This window comes from Carya illinoinensis, chromosome 7 (assembly GCF_018687715.1).
Source record: "Carya illinoinensis cultivar Pawnee chromosome 7, C.illinoinensisPawnee_v1, whole genome shotgun sequence".
Lineage (NCBI taxonomy): Eukaryota > Viridiplantae > Streptophyta > Magnoliopsida > Fagales > Juglandaceae > Carya > Carya illinoinensis.
The window spans coordinates 10075554-10090886 of NC_056758.1; the positions used below are offsets into that span (position 1 = coordinate 10075554).

Below are 15333 nucleotides of genomic sequence, written 5' to 3' on the forward strand. Positions count from 1 at the left end.
ACAACTTCTAGGCAATCATCCGTACATCTATCTTTTCTGGCAGTTTGATAATAAAAACGACATTTGGGATGTTTTATGGTGTACTGCATATTCTGCTGCTGCATATTTATGTATTATTCTGTTGCATGTTACTCCCACGAATCTACTGCATCCTATTTATTGTATCTATTCTAGTCGTTTGTTTAAAAAATTTACATACAGATACGGAGGCTATTGCGCTTTTTGGTATATAAAAAATGAGAAATTTACTGGCCCTCTGCCCAAAGCTGCTCGCTCTCTCTGCCAGTTCTCAAAGTTCTTGTTCCTCTCTCTGTTTCTTCACCGCCACCACCTCAAAGTATATCTCAAACCAAACCTTACAGTACCTATACTCTTTCTAGAGAGAGAGAGAGAGAGAGTTTCTCAGATTTTAGGCCTGCAAGAAAAAGTGTGTGTTTGTGTTTTCCGAAGAAGCTAGAAAGAGAAAAGGAAGGTCTGGTTTTTGCAATTTTGGGAGCTGAAAAATACAGGACTTTAAGCGAGCACGTAGGAAAGAGAGAGACTCTGGAGTCTAGACCAAAACTGTTTGACAGAACCAAACACCATCATCAACCACATGAAACAAGATGACCCAACTTTAAAGAAACTTCCTTGAACTTTTGGTTCCAAGAAGTTCTTCCCAAACTCAGAGAGATAGAGAGAGGGAGTGAAGTTGATCTGTTTACTACCAGATATAAGAGCAAGAAAATGGGTTGCTGTTATTCAACAGTGGAGAGAGAAGAGATCGTGTCACGGTGCAAAGCAAGGAAGAAGTACATGAAGCAGCTAGTCAAGGCAAGGCAAGCTTTCTCGGCTGCCCACAGCTTGTACCTTCGGTCTCTTCGCAGTACAGGCTCAGCTCTGCTCCAGTTCGCCAATGCCGAAACCAATCTCCACCACCACCATGCCGCCGAAACCAATCTCCACCACGACCATGCCCCACTGCCGCTTCCCCCTCCTGCTTCTCCGCCGCCGCCGCCTCCGCCAATGAGCCCCAGCTCCGACACGTGGACGTCTATAACTGCTTCCCCGGCTGTTCCGCCGCCGCCTCCACCTCCGCCAGCGTCGTCCACCTGGGATTTCTGGGATCCATTTGTGCAGCCGCCGTCGTCCGCCGTGACGGAGGAAGAGTTGGAGGAGACCGCGATGATGGCTTCGGAGGCTGTGGCCACGGCCACCACTGCCGCAGCGATCACCACGCCGCCACCTTCGGTGATCAGTGGGCTCTATAAAGACACCACCGCCACGAGTGAGCTCGCCATGGTAGTTTCAAGGAATAGTAAAGATCTCGTCGAGATTGTGAAGGAGCTTGACGAGTACTTTCTTAAGGCCGCTGATGCTGGTGGTCAGGTCTCCTCGCTCTTGCAAGTTTCAAGCTCTAACTGTTCTGCTCGAGGTAGTAAAGAAGGTAGGTTTCTTTCTCTTATTTTTTTAATGTATTTTCTTTTCTGAATGTGGTGTGTGATCGTCTCGCTTTTGTTCAATAAATCTGGTTACTTAATGAAATTCTAAGATTATGTACTCTTTTTTTTAGGAGATTTAATCTTAATTGTTGTCCTTTTTTCATTTTTGGCAGGGAAAGTTTACAATCATGGATTCAGTTTGGGTCCATCGTTGTGGACATGGGGTTTGAGTTCAAAATTGTTTGATTTTGGGAAGATTGGTGGGGAAATGGTGGGAAGTGGAGTTTTGGTTGGGGGTATTGCCAGCGAAGGTCACTGTTCAACTGTGGAGAGGCTCTATGCTTGGGAGAAGAGATTGTACCAGGAAGTCAAGGTAGATTAGATATTAGTTGCATGCTTTCTTGGAGACATTCTCTTCTGCGCACCATGCTTTTCTTCCCTTGTGGGCTCTTGCTTGAATTTCCTTTACTTAAAGTTTAAAGCACAGAAAAAGAAAGTAACATTCCATTCTTGTTCCTGTCAGATTATTGAACAGTAACTTTTGGAACACTGATTTTTATGCTGACTATGAGTTTTTTTGCTTATCACAAACCTTGTTAACTTGACTTTTCTCTGTTTCTTTGCTTATCTTAAACCTTGATAACTTACTTTTCTCTGTTTCCTTTTCCTTTTGGAGCTAAGAATGAAATATTAACTTATGGATACAGATCAAATTTTGTCTTGTTAAGTTTCATTATGTTCTGTACTTATCAAAACAAGAATTATTGTGCTTGTGCTTTTAATTCTTATCTGTGTAATTTTCTTGTATTGGTGGTGTTAGGCTGCAGAGACCATAAAGATAGAGTATGAGAAGAAGATGGGGCAGCTGAGGAAGCTAGAGGTGAAGAGGGATGACTATGTGAAGACTGAGAAGAGCAAGAAAGAGGTTGAAAAGTTGGAATCGCAAATGATGGTTGCTTCCCAGGCAATAGAAACCACCTCTGCTGAGATCATCAAATTAAGGGAAACCGAACTCTACCCCCAACTTATTGGCCTTGTCCAAGGGTTAGTCTCTTACTGTCACTCCTGCCACCTCTCTTCGGTAATAAGACAAGAAAAACATCATCTTAACTGCACACTCCATTTTTTATTTTTTTTTCTATCTTATTAAATCTGTGGTGTATGTATTATAAGTAAAGTAATTTAATTAGTTTAAGAAGAATAAAACAAACAAATAAATAAATAAATATGGTGTGAAGTGTGTGTGAATGATGAGTAGCAAAACTCATAAAACAAAAGCTCTTAGACTTTAAAAAAAAAAAAAAAATCTATACTAGAACCAAAAACAAGCAGAAAAAAAAAGATTTGCAGGGCATTTAGTACTTAATTCCCATTGCTTTTTCATTGGAGATTTCTTTGGGAGAGTTGTTAAGGGCTTTGGAAGGGCATTAAACATTGTTTTTTTTTGGTAATTAATGGCTGAAAGAGATAGATATATGATCGTGTCTGCTTAGCAGAGGGAAGGTCAACTCTGATGATACACGTAGGTCATCATATAGGTCAGAATATATGCTTACTGGTACTACACTGTGAGTTTTGGGGAGAAATAAAAGAAAATCTTTTGACTGCTTTTAATGGGTAGTTTTATGCTCTTTGTTTGTTTTTTTATCATAAAAAATATACGGCCTGCTACTGTAACATGTACAATCTGCTGAGGAAATATGACCAAATCTCAACTTTGTAATTTATGATTCCCCACCGGATTATCTTTTTCCTGTGCTGCATCTTGACAATTCGAACACCTATGCTACTTTGTGTTATTTATTGTTTCTATTGAACGACTCTTTTTATGGAGAAAATAAATAAGATCTGTCCATCTGATCTCTCCTTAGAATCTGGCCATATCTTTTGCTGACCCCCTTTTCTTTAACATGTCTTTCCAACTGAGACAATCTTGTGGCTGTACCGTACGAAAATAAGACGATGGCCACCAATTGGACCGGTTTGTGCTCGTCTTGCAGCGCAGGATGTGATCTTGGCTGTACATGTAAATTTGTAATCCTCAGATATTGATGATTTTTTTTTTCTACTTTTAGAGGCTACGTTTGGTAATTGGGGTATCTGAGAGGGGTGATGACCTGTGAATAATAGTGTGAATAATAGTGAAAAAGTAATTAATAGTAATAAAAAAATAGTAAATAGTAATAAACAATAGTAAGGTGATCACAGATCACTCACTAACCAAACACACCCTTAATTTCTTAATTATTGTCTTTATCTCAAAATAAATAATCAAATTTAATGTGATCTGCCTAAGAAATAAGTCATGAAAAATGATTCTTTCACCTTAGGATTGTGTGTTTAGTACCACTAGTGCAAAGATATGTGATGGTCAATAATAATGTGGCACTGCCTGTAAAAATAGTATGGCATTGGATGCAGATTTCCCTACGTACATTATGTGGGATGGCATGCAGACAATAATATTCATTGGAATTATCCTCATTTTGTGAAAAAAAAAAAAAATGGCTTCTATTTAAAGCGTAATTATTATTATTTTTCTTTTTGTAAGTATTATCTTGTGATTTGCCTGAGGGGTTGAAGTTAATAAACTGGTCATACAGTTGAAATGATTAGAAAGATCATGGAAGCTATGTAAGTTGATTTTTTTATATTTAGTTGAATTTATCTTTGAATTTTGTATAAATAGGTGAAAACAAATCTCAAATTCTCTACTTCGTTGTATGTCTTTGTAGATTGATGTGCATGTGGAGAAGCATGTATGAGTGCCACCAAGTCCAAACCCACATAGTTCAGCAGCTGAAATACCTCAATACCATCCCTTCGACTGAGCCAACATCTGAGATTCACCGGCAATCAACGCTTCAGCTTGAGCTTGAGGTCCAGCAATGGCACCAGTCCTTTTGCTATCTTGTTAAGGCCCAAAGGGATTACATCCAGTTGCTCGCAGGTTGGCTTCGGCTTAGCCTCTTCCAGATGAGCAAAAATACTCTATCTAGAACTGGTGAGGAATCCAGAATCTACTCTCTTTGTGAAGAATGGCACGTTGCAGTTGACCATATTCCAGACAGGGTGGCATCTGAAGGAATCAATAGCTTCTTAACAGTAATCCATGCCATTGTGGTTCAACAGGCAGACGAGCATAAGCAGAAGAAGAAGTCTGAATGTGCATTTAAAGACCTCGAGAAGAAAGTGAATGAGCTTAGATCACTCGAGAGCAAGTATGGGGCATATTCCACGCCAGAATCCTATCTCACTGGAAAGGACCCAGTTGCAGAGAAGAAAGCCAAGGTGGAGATCTTAAGAGCAAAGGCAGTGGAGGAGAAAACCAAGCACGAAAAATTGGTCAGCGTAACTAGGGCAATGACACTGAATAATCTTCAGATGGGCTTCCCACATGTGTTTCAGGCGGTAGTGGGATTTTCCAGCGTGTGTACCGAAGCGTTTGAATCAGTATACAACAAAGCCAAAAGTGCTGGTGAGGAGCATGATGTGAAGAGGATACTAGCTTGATCAGGAGAAAACCCAGATTAGGAAAAACGAGAGTGGTGGTTTTGTGAATAGAAGTGCGTCGTTTTGGGTGACAAAACTGAACTGCACCGCAGCAGCAGGTTGCAGGATTCTTCCCTACGCAAGTCCTTTCTGCACAGTAGTTAAAAGTATAGTTTTTTTTAAATACATTTTATACCTTGGTTTTGTCTTTGCCATAAGATAGTTTGCATGCTTGTATTTTTACATCAATGTTTTGTTTTATATTTCTATTGAAGGGTTTGTGCTTGATGTGGTTTGTTATCATTCTGATACACTTTGTTTCCTCTACCAGGCATGATTTGGTTACCAGGATAAGATTGAGTCTAATCTCATCTTATATAATCATTACAGTTTTTTTTTAGGTTTGGTCTGTTAGTGAGATGAGAATTTTGAATTTTAAGATTAAATATTAAAATATTATATTTTAATATTATTATTGTTTTGAAATTTAAAAAAGTTAAATTATTTATTATATTTTATATAGAGATTTGTGAAAATTATAACGATTTAATGAGAATTAAGAAATTGAGATGAGAATTTTTTTTTATGCCAAACCGAATCTTAAACTACCAAACAAAATATAATAAACAATTTAATTTTTTTAAATTTTAAAATAAAAATTATATTAAAAAATTATATTCTAACAAGAATTATTCAAATTTTAATTTTTTTCATATTTTATCTGTGTAACCAAATTAGGCATCTGAACATTGGAAGCCTAACTTCTAAGAGCAACAATGATAGATACGTGACTCAAAGCAGCAAAGCTTCTAATAGAATTATAAAGCTAAAAGCATTGAAAATGGTCTAGTGCCAAAACTAAAATTTAACTAAACTACATGTTTTGCCTAAAGTGAAAGCCATTCAAGATATAACTCCATAATATTATTTTTTTCATAATAATATTTTAATTTTTTTTCATATATTTTTTTAAAACTTTATTTCCAATAATTTTAGGAATCAATCTTCATTGCATGGGACATCATCACATTGAAAAACAAACACAGAGTAGGTAGCTACGTAGAATGTCCATGTGTGTTTCCACTTGCATTAGCAACATGAAAATTTTGTGACATGTACAAAATCAGAACTTAATATAGATATGAGGAAAATCTGGAAAAATCTGATCTTAGTATTTCCTAGTACATGCAAGTTGACCATACACAAAATCAGACAAGTTCAAGTTTGTAAATTAAATCCAAACCATACACCAACAGCCTCACAATCCAAATACAAAACATCTTGAAAACTAAATCCAATGCAACAGTTCACAAAAGAATTTCCAAACTTAACAAACGGCTTACAATAATTTTACTATCAATGTTACCCACAATTCCAAAAATTTATAACCTGCCTACAAAAAATATCTTCCATTTCTAACTACTAAAGTTTGAAATCAGATCTCATTCACAAAAGAATATCATTAATTTCAAACAAAAATCAGATCTCATAGTTGTTGCCTAATCACATGGTTCTGTGGCTGGGCAATCACTTAAATTAGAAGTTTGCAAATCTGCCCAACAATTACACACCTCTATGAGGTGTGGATGAAGATGTAGATGTACTTATGGAATTATTATTCAATGTTTCATAAATTTCCTTCTGAATATTAAAGAAGTAGTCTTGTTGCATGACATTCATGCCAGCAAGATCTAATTTCATCATCTTCGTCTCACTTTTTCTTCTCAAGTTCTAGTTGTACACATCTATCGCGATCTGCCTTTCATCACCGCTGCTCTCCCCTCTACCATAATCTCTAAAGGAAAATGAGCTACTAAGAAAAATACACATGATCTCTCTCTCTCTCTCTCTCTCTCTCTCTCTCTCTCTCTCTCTCTCTCTCTCTCTCTCTCTCTCTCTCTCTCTCTCTCTCTCTCTCTAACAAGATAACAATCTTCATTGCCAATTGAACAACATGAAGAGTTACAACTTGGCATCATGCTAAACAATTTGGGACACATTGTAATGCCCGTCATTGTAGTGGGACCTTTAGAAAATGATTTTAAGAAAGACAATGAGAATTACCATTTGTTTAAAACTTTTTCCTTCCATGCCAGAATACGAAAGACTCTTTGTTTATAAAATCAAACGTGGTTCTTAATTTAAAAAGAGTTACAGTGAAAAACATTAAACTTTATAATTGAAAGTCTTTCGCACAAAACATTGTGCCTAAGCTTCCATGCTCTTCCGCTTGGGCCGTGTCCATCCTGACGAGTACTGCTAATCTTGTCCTTGGGAAAGCACACACAAAAACTAAAATGAGACATCTATTACTTCATACAGTTAAAATATGATAACGTGGGTTTTCAGTCACGCATTCATCACTCCATACATACTATACATAAGACATTTATTCATTTAAAACATTTCAAGACTGGGTTTTTCTTGAAAATGATTTTCTCTTCTAAAACGTTTCTTTTCTTTCGTAAAGCATTTCCCCACTTCTCGTGCCTTCATTTTTTAAAGAGTTTGAGCATACATGTAGTCTTTCTTAGTATACATACATTCTTTCTTATCACTTTCCATTGACCGTCACACACTGTTATGCCCTGTGTGCTAGGGTTAGCAATCTTCCTTTGGATCCGGATTCCGCCCGTGGCCAGGAGTTGGGAATCCCTTTTAAGTCAGGGGCTGCACTTAGTGCACTACCAATATTACTTACCCGACATTGCAATCTACCTAATCTTTTGGTACCCTTTTAATGTTACGTATTTTTATGCATTAAAGCATTCATTCATTCAGTCATTTCTTTCATTCTTTTAGTTCATTCAGTTCTTTTAGTCCTTTTGATTTATTCTTTTTAGTTCATTCAGTTCATAAATATCATTTAAAAGCATATGCTTAAACCTCGACATTTAAAAGCAATATTTGAAATCATAACATAAGCATCGTTTAAAATATCAATCCATGGCATCCTTAAACATCATCTTTCAAGGCATTATTTAAAACATCAGTTCATGGCATCATTTAAAATATCATCTTTCATAGGGACATTTTAAAACCTCAGTTTATAGAGACATTTTAAAACACTTTCTTCGCTTCGTTTAAAGCATTGCTTAAAGCATGAGGTATAAGCCTCGTATTTCATTTCATGAAAATACATCCAATACTTAATAGGTATAACATTCATTCACATGCATACACTTAATACTTTAGGGTGCATAAAAAGAGGCTGCTAGAAGGGGCCGTTACATACATATACTTGAAAACTTATACTTTGCATACTTTCTTAAAACATCTTTTATGTCATTTCGTAAAGGAAAAGTATTTTATTTTCATTTCTTTCATTTATTTAGAAAATTCTAAAAGAATATGAACGTAATACTTACATGAACTCCATGCCATACTCATTTCATGCAGTCTATTCACGTGCGTATCAGATGACAACCTACATGCATACACATAACTTTAGCATCATCCTCAATCTAGTACATAAGCAACTAAACTAGAAACACAAACTACATTTCACTTAGACACACTCTCCTTCTATCCCATCTTCTATGTCTTCTTTATCACGTTTCCTCTTTTTGTGGCCCACTTGAGTCACATTTTCCAAATTCAGCGTTCTACTTCGAGATCTAGTGAAAACTTATACAGACTATACTTCACTTGGAACACTCTCCTTTTATCACATGCTCTTACATGCCACTTACTATGTTAAAACCTTCGGGATCTACTTACAGTTGCTACCTCTTCTAAACTCAATGTTCTACCTTGAGTGCTCATCCACTAAAGTGAATCTCCATTATTCACCTTAGGGTCAAGAGACTAAGAATTTTGTCTTTCTCTTCTTATTAAGCACATTTTGATGCATGACTTAAACCAACTAAGTCACACATCCCAATCATAGACGGTACACCGGTCACTTCCTTCACACATCCTAGCCCACATTAAACCCTCATTCCCATCAAGACATGCCACATGACTTTAAACCAACTCTGAGATTTAAACATCGTGTAACCATGTTTAGGACAGATTACCCATTTTATATAGTAAATCCCTTTGGCACACGTGTCTCATGAGATGCACATGTACCTTACTCCCTTATCACCTAAGATCAACTTATAATCCATTGAATGCCCGCTTGTATAAACAAGCTCCATACTCCGATATCAACTTCTACTCAAATCTGGTTAGTAGGACTTCCCTACTTCCCAGCCCTTTACAAGTTTATTCCAACACTTAACACTACAAGACCCATTCACACTATATCTTCGTCTTGTCGCGTAGTACAAGACCCATTCACACTATACCTTCTTCTCGTCGCGTAGCTCAAGGCAGATCCCAAGCTACACCATGACACATGTCACTATGGCAGGGTCACGTTATAACTATTTTGGGACACTATTCCACAGTTCTCGACACTACGCTTCATGCTCCATGCTCCTCAACTACGCCATTAAAACCTTTGTGACACACCATCCGGTGCATCATGACACTACACGGAATACACTCCATGTGAATTCCCTTCCATCTACACTACACGACGTACGTACTTCACACCCACATTTCACATCACAGTCCACAACACTACATAGCACACCACACAACTACTCCCAAAACTTCACTACACAGCGAACTCCACAATCAACCAACAAAAATCTAATATAAATGGCGAGGGAGAGAGAGTTATACCATCATTAGGATTAACCTGTGCATTGCTTGCTAACCATCATGGTCGAAGACATTGGAAGAGTTTACGTGGTGGCTAAACCACATACGGTAGCTATCCACCTTACATGGTGGCTGTCCAGCACATAAGGTGGTGGTTTGGGCTTAGGAAAGGGCTAGAGGTGGTCTTGGAAAGTTCATGGTGGCTTCATAGTGGTTGGGGTGGCCAAGCACGGCTCTGCCGTGGCCCGTGGGTTTCAAGGGCTGGCCGTGGGTCTTACACAAGGGAATATGGAAGGGGAGCTTGGTTGGTTGTGCGTTGGCCATGAAGGGCTTGAGAAAGGTGCAATAGAGCTATGGTGGTGAGGAAGAGGTGGCACGGCGGTCCACAACGGCGGATTTGGCTGCTAGGTGAAGGAGAAACCCATTGAAGAGCGAGAAAGCGTGAGAGAAGTGGAGGGCTTGGCTGGGCACAAAAAGGCTATGGGGAGGCCGTGGGTGGCCAGGGATCATGGTGGTTGTGGCCCCGACGGCAATGCACGGTGGAGAACCCGCGCATTGCGTGTGTGTGTGTGCATGGGGTGATCTGAGGGAGAGGAAAAGGGTTGGGGGAAAGGGAAGCTATGGAGGTGGTCTTCGGTGAGAGAAGAGGCCGATGGTGGTGCTCAGAGGCATGGTTGGCCGCGTACAGCGTCTCAATGAAGAGAGAAATGGGTGAAACCCATTTCGGAGAGAGAGAGAGAGAGAGAGAGAGAGAGAGAGAGAGAGAGAGAGAGAGAGAGAGAGAGAGAGAGAGAGAGCTATTGTTGGGGCTCACCGGTGGTGGAAGATGCTTGCCGGCATGAGGGGAAGACGTTGGCGATGGCAATGAGGCTGGGCGGCCGGTCGTGGCTAGGCTAGAGAGGAGAAGAGGTTCGGTGGAGGGGAGAGGCCTTCCGTGCATGAGCTGAGGGAGAGGGAGGAGAGAGAGGGAAAAGGGAAAGTGAGGAAAAAAGGCCAGGGATTTGGGTATTTAATCCAAGCCCTTCATCTTGGGATTTCCAAAACGATCTAACAGTAGAGAATTAAAACACTGATTTAACTTAAAAACACTGGAATGAATTAAGATAAAATATTATTTAACTAAACTTTAGTTTATAAAATATAATCTTCATCATTAATTAAATGATGAAGTTTTGCTAACTATTTTTAAGAGAATAAAAACCATTTAATTAATTAGAATTTTTAACATAATTTAAATCTCATAATATTTTTAAATGATTAAAATCATTTAATTAAAAATAATTTTCTACAATTATAATATTTTTGAAGCTTTTAAAAATTATTATAATTGTCTTGCTTAAAATCAGACTTGTTCCAATAACATTGGAAATATTCCATATAAATATTTTCAGGATATTTAAAATATTCAAAGACTTTAAAACACTAGGCTTACTTTAGAAATCGTTTAATATCTTTAAAGCATGTCATCAAGGCTCAGCACGTAGATCGAGACTCATGATCATAAGAGAGAGAAGGAGCAGACATTACACACACTTTCGGGAACCAAATCCCACCAAATTGTTAAACTCTCTACATGTCATGCATATTTGGCTATATCATCAGCTGCTACATTAAAAACACGACTAACATGTTGAACCAACACCTTAGGCACCTGTTGCAATAGTTCTTTAATGGAGAAAATAAGATTCCCTAGTGGACTCCCCTTAATCTAATATGGCATTGACACTCAACAAGGGAATCTGACTCCACTATTAATTCACTTATGCCCATAGAAACACATAGATGGAGTCCCCTCTGTGACGCCCCCAAAATCCCCACGCCCGAACAGGGGGAAAATGAGACGTCCGGATGGTGACAACCCGGGCCACCACCCCAACGACGGGTGCCGAGTGTGTGCAAGGCAGCAAAAGTGTACAGAGAAACACGCAGCGGATAAGATAGTCATAACTAAGTACCAGAATTTTTCTTAACATAAAACAAGCTATTTAAAACGTACATAGATAAAATATTACATATACCACAAATACAGTTTTAAACAAATAAAAAGATAACATCAGCAACCCGGCGGAGCCGCATCCTCGGGCTCAGCCTCTTCCTCCTCAACCTCATCTCCTGCACCAAAAGCTACGGAACCACGAATGGTACCGCAGGTAAGTAAAACCCAAACACTACCAGATAAACACACATATAACTCAAACAAGATGCATGAAACATGCCCAATGCACAAACCCGTAAAACACAAGTTTTCCACGCACGCCAAAAGACACATTTGACATCTCAAACCATTATCAAATTTTAACCGTATGCACCATGACCTCCCCTAGGGGTCATCCGCACACCCTGGCTCCAGTGTCACACCGCAGAGTACCGCCACGCATGTGACACCCAACGAGCGATGCCCAGTTCCGCGCCCCGCGCGTGCGTAGCCAAGCATCCTCTAGCCCTCGCCAGCGAAGGGCCACGGAGTCGGTGAGTAGGCCGATGCCCGGTTCCGCGCCCGGCGCGTTCGTAGCCAAGCACCCCCTAGTCCCGCTCCCATTATCGCTTTCGATAACTCAGGGGACATCACTCAGTTTATTCCGCTCCCGAGTGACCAGAGGAGCTCCACCGAGATAATAACCCATCCCGGCTTGGGCTCGTGATACCCACGCACCCGCGACACACTCACGCCAAAACACAGGCTTTTCTCATAAACCCACAACACACGTGCATGCATCATGTAATGCCATAACAAAGCACATAAAAAAGATCCAATCACATAAATCAAATAATCAAGCAACTCCATCCTCCATCCATCCGACCCCCGAAACTCCTCGGACTCCGTCCGGAATCAACAACCAACAACAGATAATAAATAAATTGAATGAGCAATATATATTTAAATCTGAAAATAGGGTTTGGAAAATACTTACAGCGCTATACGGCAATTTTAGAAAACACGAGGCGTTGCAAACGGCGGAAAAACAGCAACGTCACAGTGAAAATTCACTGTGGCCGTGGGTCCGAAAAACCCACTTTTGAACGGGGACAAACTAGGTCACGAAATTGATAGGGAATGGTCTAGAGGTGGTTGTGAAGCTATTGGAAGTGACGGACGGCCGTGGGTGGCGGCGGAATGGCCGGAAATGGCCGGATTACCCAAAACGGAAATTAAGCTCGTAGGAGCTGTTCCGGTGGTCGTTGGAGGCCGGAAATGGGTGGGTTAGGACGGCAAGGGACCGGTGATGAAGTGGTGAAGAAATGGTGGCCGGAGGTGGAGCGACGGCGGCGGATCGGAGTGAAAACCGTGGGTGCTTGTTGGGCTTTTTCCGGCCAAATGGCCGGCCGGTTGGGGGTGGGTTTTGGAGGGAAGGTAGACCGGAAGGAGAGGAAGAGAATGGGACCGGTGGGAGGCCGAACGGTGGCCGGACGGCGGCGGTAGGGCTTAGGGAAGGTGACGCCGGCGTAGGGAGAGAGAGAGAAGAGAGAGAGAGCACGGGGGGGGGGGTGACCGGGTCGAGCGGGAGAGAGGAGAGAGAAAAGAAAGAGAAAAAAGAAAAAGAAGAAAAAGAAAAGAAGGGAAAAAGAAAAAAGGAAAAAGAGAAAAAGAAAAAAAGATGTGAAAAGAAATGAGGTCCAGTCCTCACTCCGGGAAAAAGAAACAAACCGCCAAAAAGATTAAAACCACAAAAACAACTAAAAGAAAAAAAAACACAACCTCAAATAAATTAAAATAAATTAAAAACCGACTTTAAAAACGCAATTAAAATAAAATAAAATATCTGATATATTAATTAAAATAAAAACAATTATTTCAGCGAAAATACACTTAAAAGCGGGTCATCACATCCTCCCCTCCTTAAAAACAATTTCGTCCTCGAAATTGCAAGATCACCACCAACTTAAACCAAGCCACACAAACGCACATGAACCAACTGAGACCAAGATTAAAATTACATACCTTCATCATCCGAACAGATACGGGTACTGCTCCCTCATGTCCGCTGCTCGCTCCCAAGAGAAGTCTTGAGCTAACGGATCTCCCCAAGCCACTTTAACTAAAGGTATCGTCTTGGACCTCAACTGTTGCTCCTTCCAATCCAAAATCTGCGACGGAACAACCTCGTAAGTGAGATCCGGTTGCAACTGAATACCTGCTGGGTCGACGAAACGTGGCTCTTGCTGTCCAAAGCTCTTCTTCAGGGATGATACATGGAAGACGTCATGAACATCTCCAAAATAATCCGGCAAAGCAACTCTATAGGCGACGGACCCTACTCTCTCCAGAATCTGAAAAGGGCCGACGTACCTCGGATCTAGTTTCTTTTTCTTACCAAAACGCTTAACACCTCTCATGGGAGAGACTTTAAGATAAACCCAATCACCAACTTCAAATGACAATTCTCTCCTCCTGGTATCAGCGTAGCTTTTCTGGCGACTCTGAGCTGCCGCCATTTTTTCTCTGATGATCCGGACTTGGCTTTGCATTTCCTGAATTATTTCGGGTCCAATTACCCTACTCTCCCCAACTTCATCCCAACACAAGGGCGACCTACACTTTCTCCCATAAAGAGCTTCATAGGGAGCCATCTGAATGGTCGCATGGTAGCTGTTATTGTAGGCAAACTCAATGAGCGGCAAATGATTTTCCCAACTCCCTTGGAATTCCAGGGCACATGCTCGCAACATGTCTCCCAGAGTCTGGATGGTGCGCTCTGACTGGCCATCTGTCTGCGGGTGATAAGCAGTACTGAACTTCAACTTAGTACCCAAAGCTGCCTGCAGACTCTTCCAGAACTGCGATGTGAACCTCGGGTCCCGATCCGACACTATACTCTTTGGTATGCCGTGTAGCCTCACTATCTCCTTAACATACAAACGGGTCAACTTACCCAAAGAGTCAGTGTTGTTAACAGGCAGAAAATGAGCACTCTTCGTTAACCGGTCCACGATCACCCAAACAAAGTTCTTCCCACTAGGTGTTCTCGGCAAACCCACTACGAAATCCATCGTGATGTCATCCCACTTCCACTCAGGAATAGGGAGGGGTTGGAGCATACCTGCAGGTCTCTGATGCTCGGCCTTTACCTGACGACACGTGTGGCATTTCTCCACATATAAGGCAACGTCCTTCTTCATTCCATCCCACCAGTAATTTTTCTTCAAGTCTCGATACATCTTTGTACTGCCGGGATGAACTGAATACGGGGCCGCATGAGCTTCCGCCATGATTCGTTCTTTGAAATCTGAGTCCTTCGGGATCACTCTGCGATCTCGGAACCGAAGTATCCCATCACTATCCATGCTATAGTGCAACGGCCCTCGAGATTTTCGGACTCTTTTCCTGATGTTCAGCAGCTTCTGATCCTTTCTTTGGAGAGCTTTCAATTCTTCAAAATCTATTACCCGAATGTCCAGAACCGAAGACAAAATCTCTACTTGCTGCGAACTCTCTATAAGGAGCCTTCTCATCCCATAAAGTAACGAATCCATTTCTGACGGTTCGGCTTCATCCTCCAAATGAGACTTCCGGCTCAAAGCATCAGCAACTATGTTAGCCTTCCCCGGGTGGTACTTGATCTCACACTGATAGTCACTGATTAGCTCCAGCCAACGCCTTTGCCTCATATTCAAATTTTTCTGGGAAAACAAATGTTTCAGGCTCTTATGATCAGTAAAAACCTCACAAGCTTCCCCATACAAGAAATGCCGCCAGATCTTGAGTGCAAAAACAATCGCAGCCAACTCTAGATCATGCGTCGGATAATTCTTCTCATGGTCCTTAAGC

At 40.7% G+C, this 15333-nt stretch overlaps 1 protein-coding gene across 1 annotated transcript; it reads left to right on the forward strand.

The window, feature by feature from the left end:
• The first annotated feature begins 210 nt into the window (after window positions 1-210).
• On the forward strand, window positions 211-5297 carry LOC122315823 (protein ALTERED PHOSPHATE STARVATION RESPONSE 1-like). The gene is made up of 4 exons (XM_043132029.1): window positions 211-1426; window positions 1595-1794; window positions 2242-2465; window positions 4157-5297. Exons 1-4 carry the CDS (start codon window positions 727-729, stop codon window positions 4932-4934), a joined length of 1902 nt encoding a protein of 633 aa, XP_042987963.1. The 5' UTR covers window positions 211-726; the 3' UTR covers window positions 4935-5297.
• The last annotated feature ends 10036 nt before the right edge of the window (window positions 5298-15333 follow it).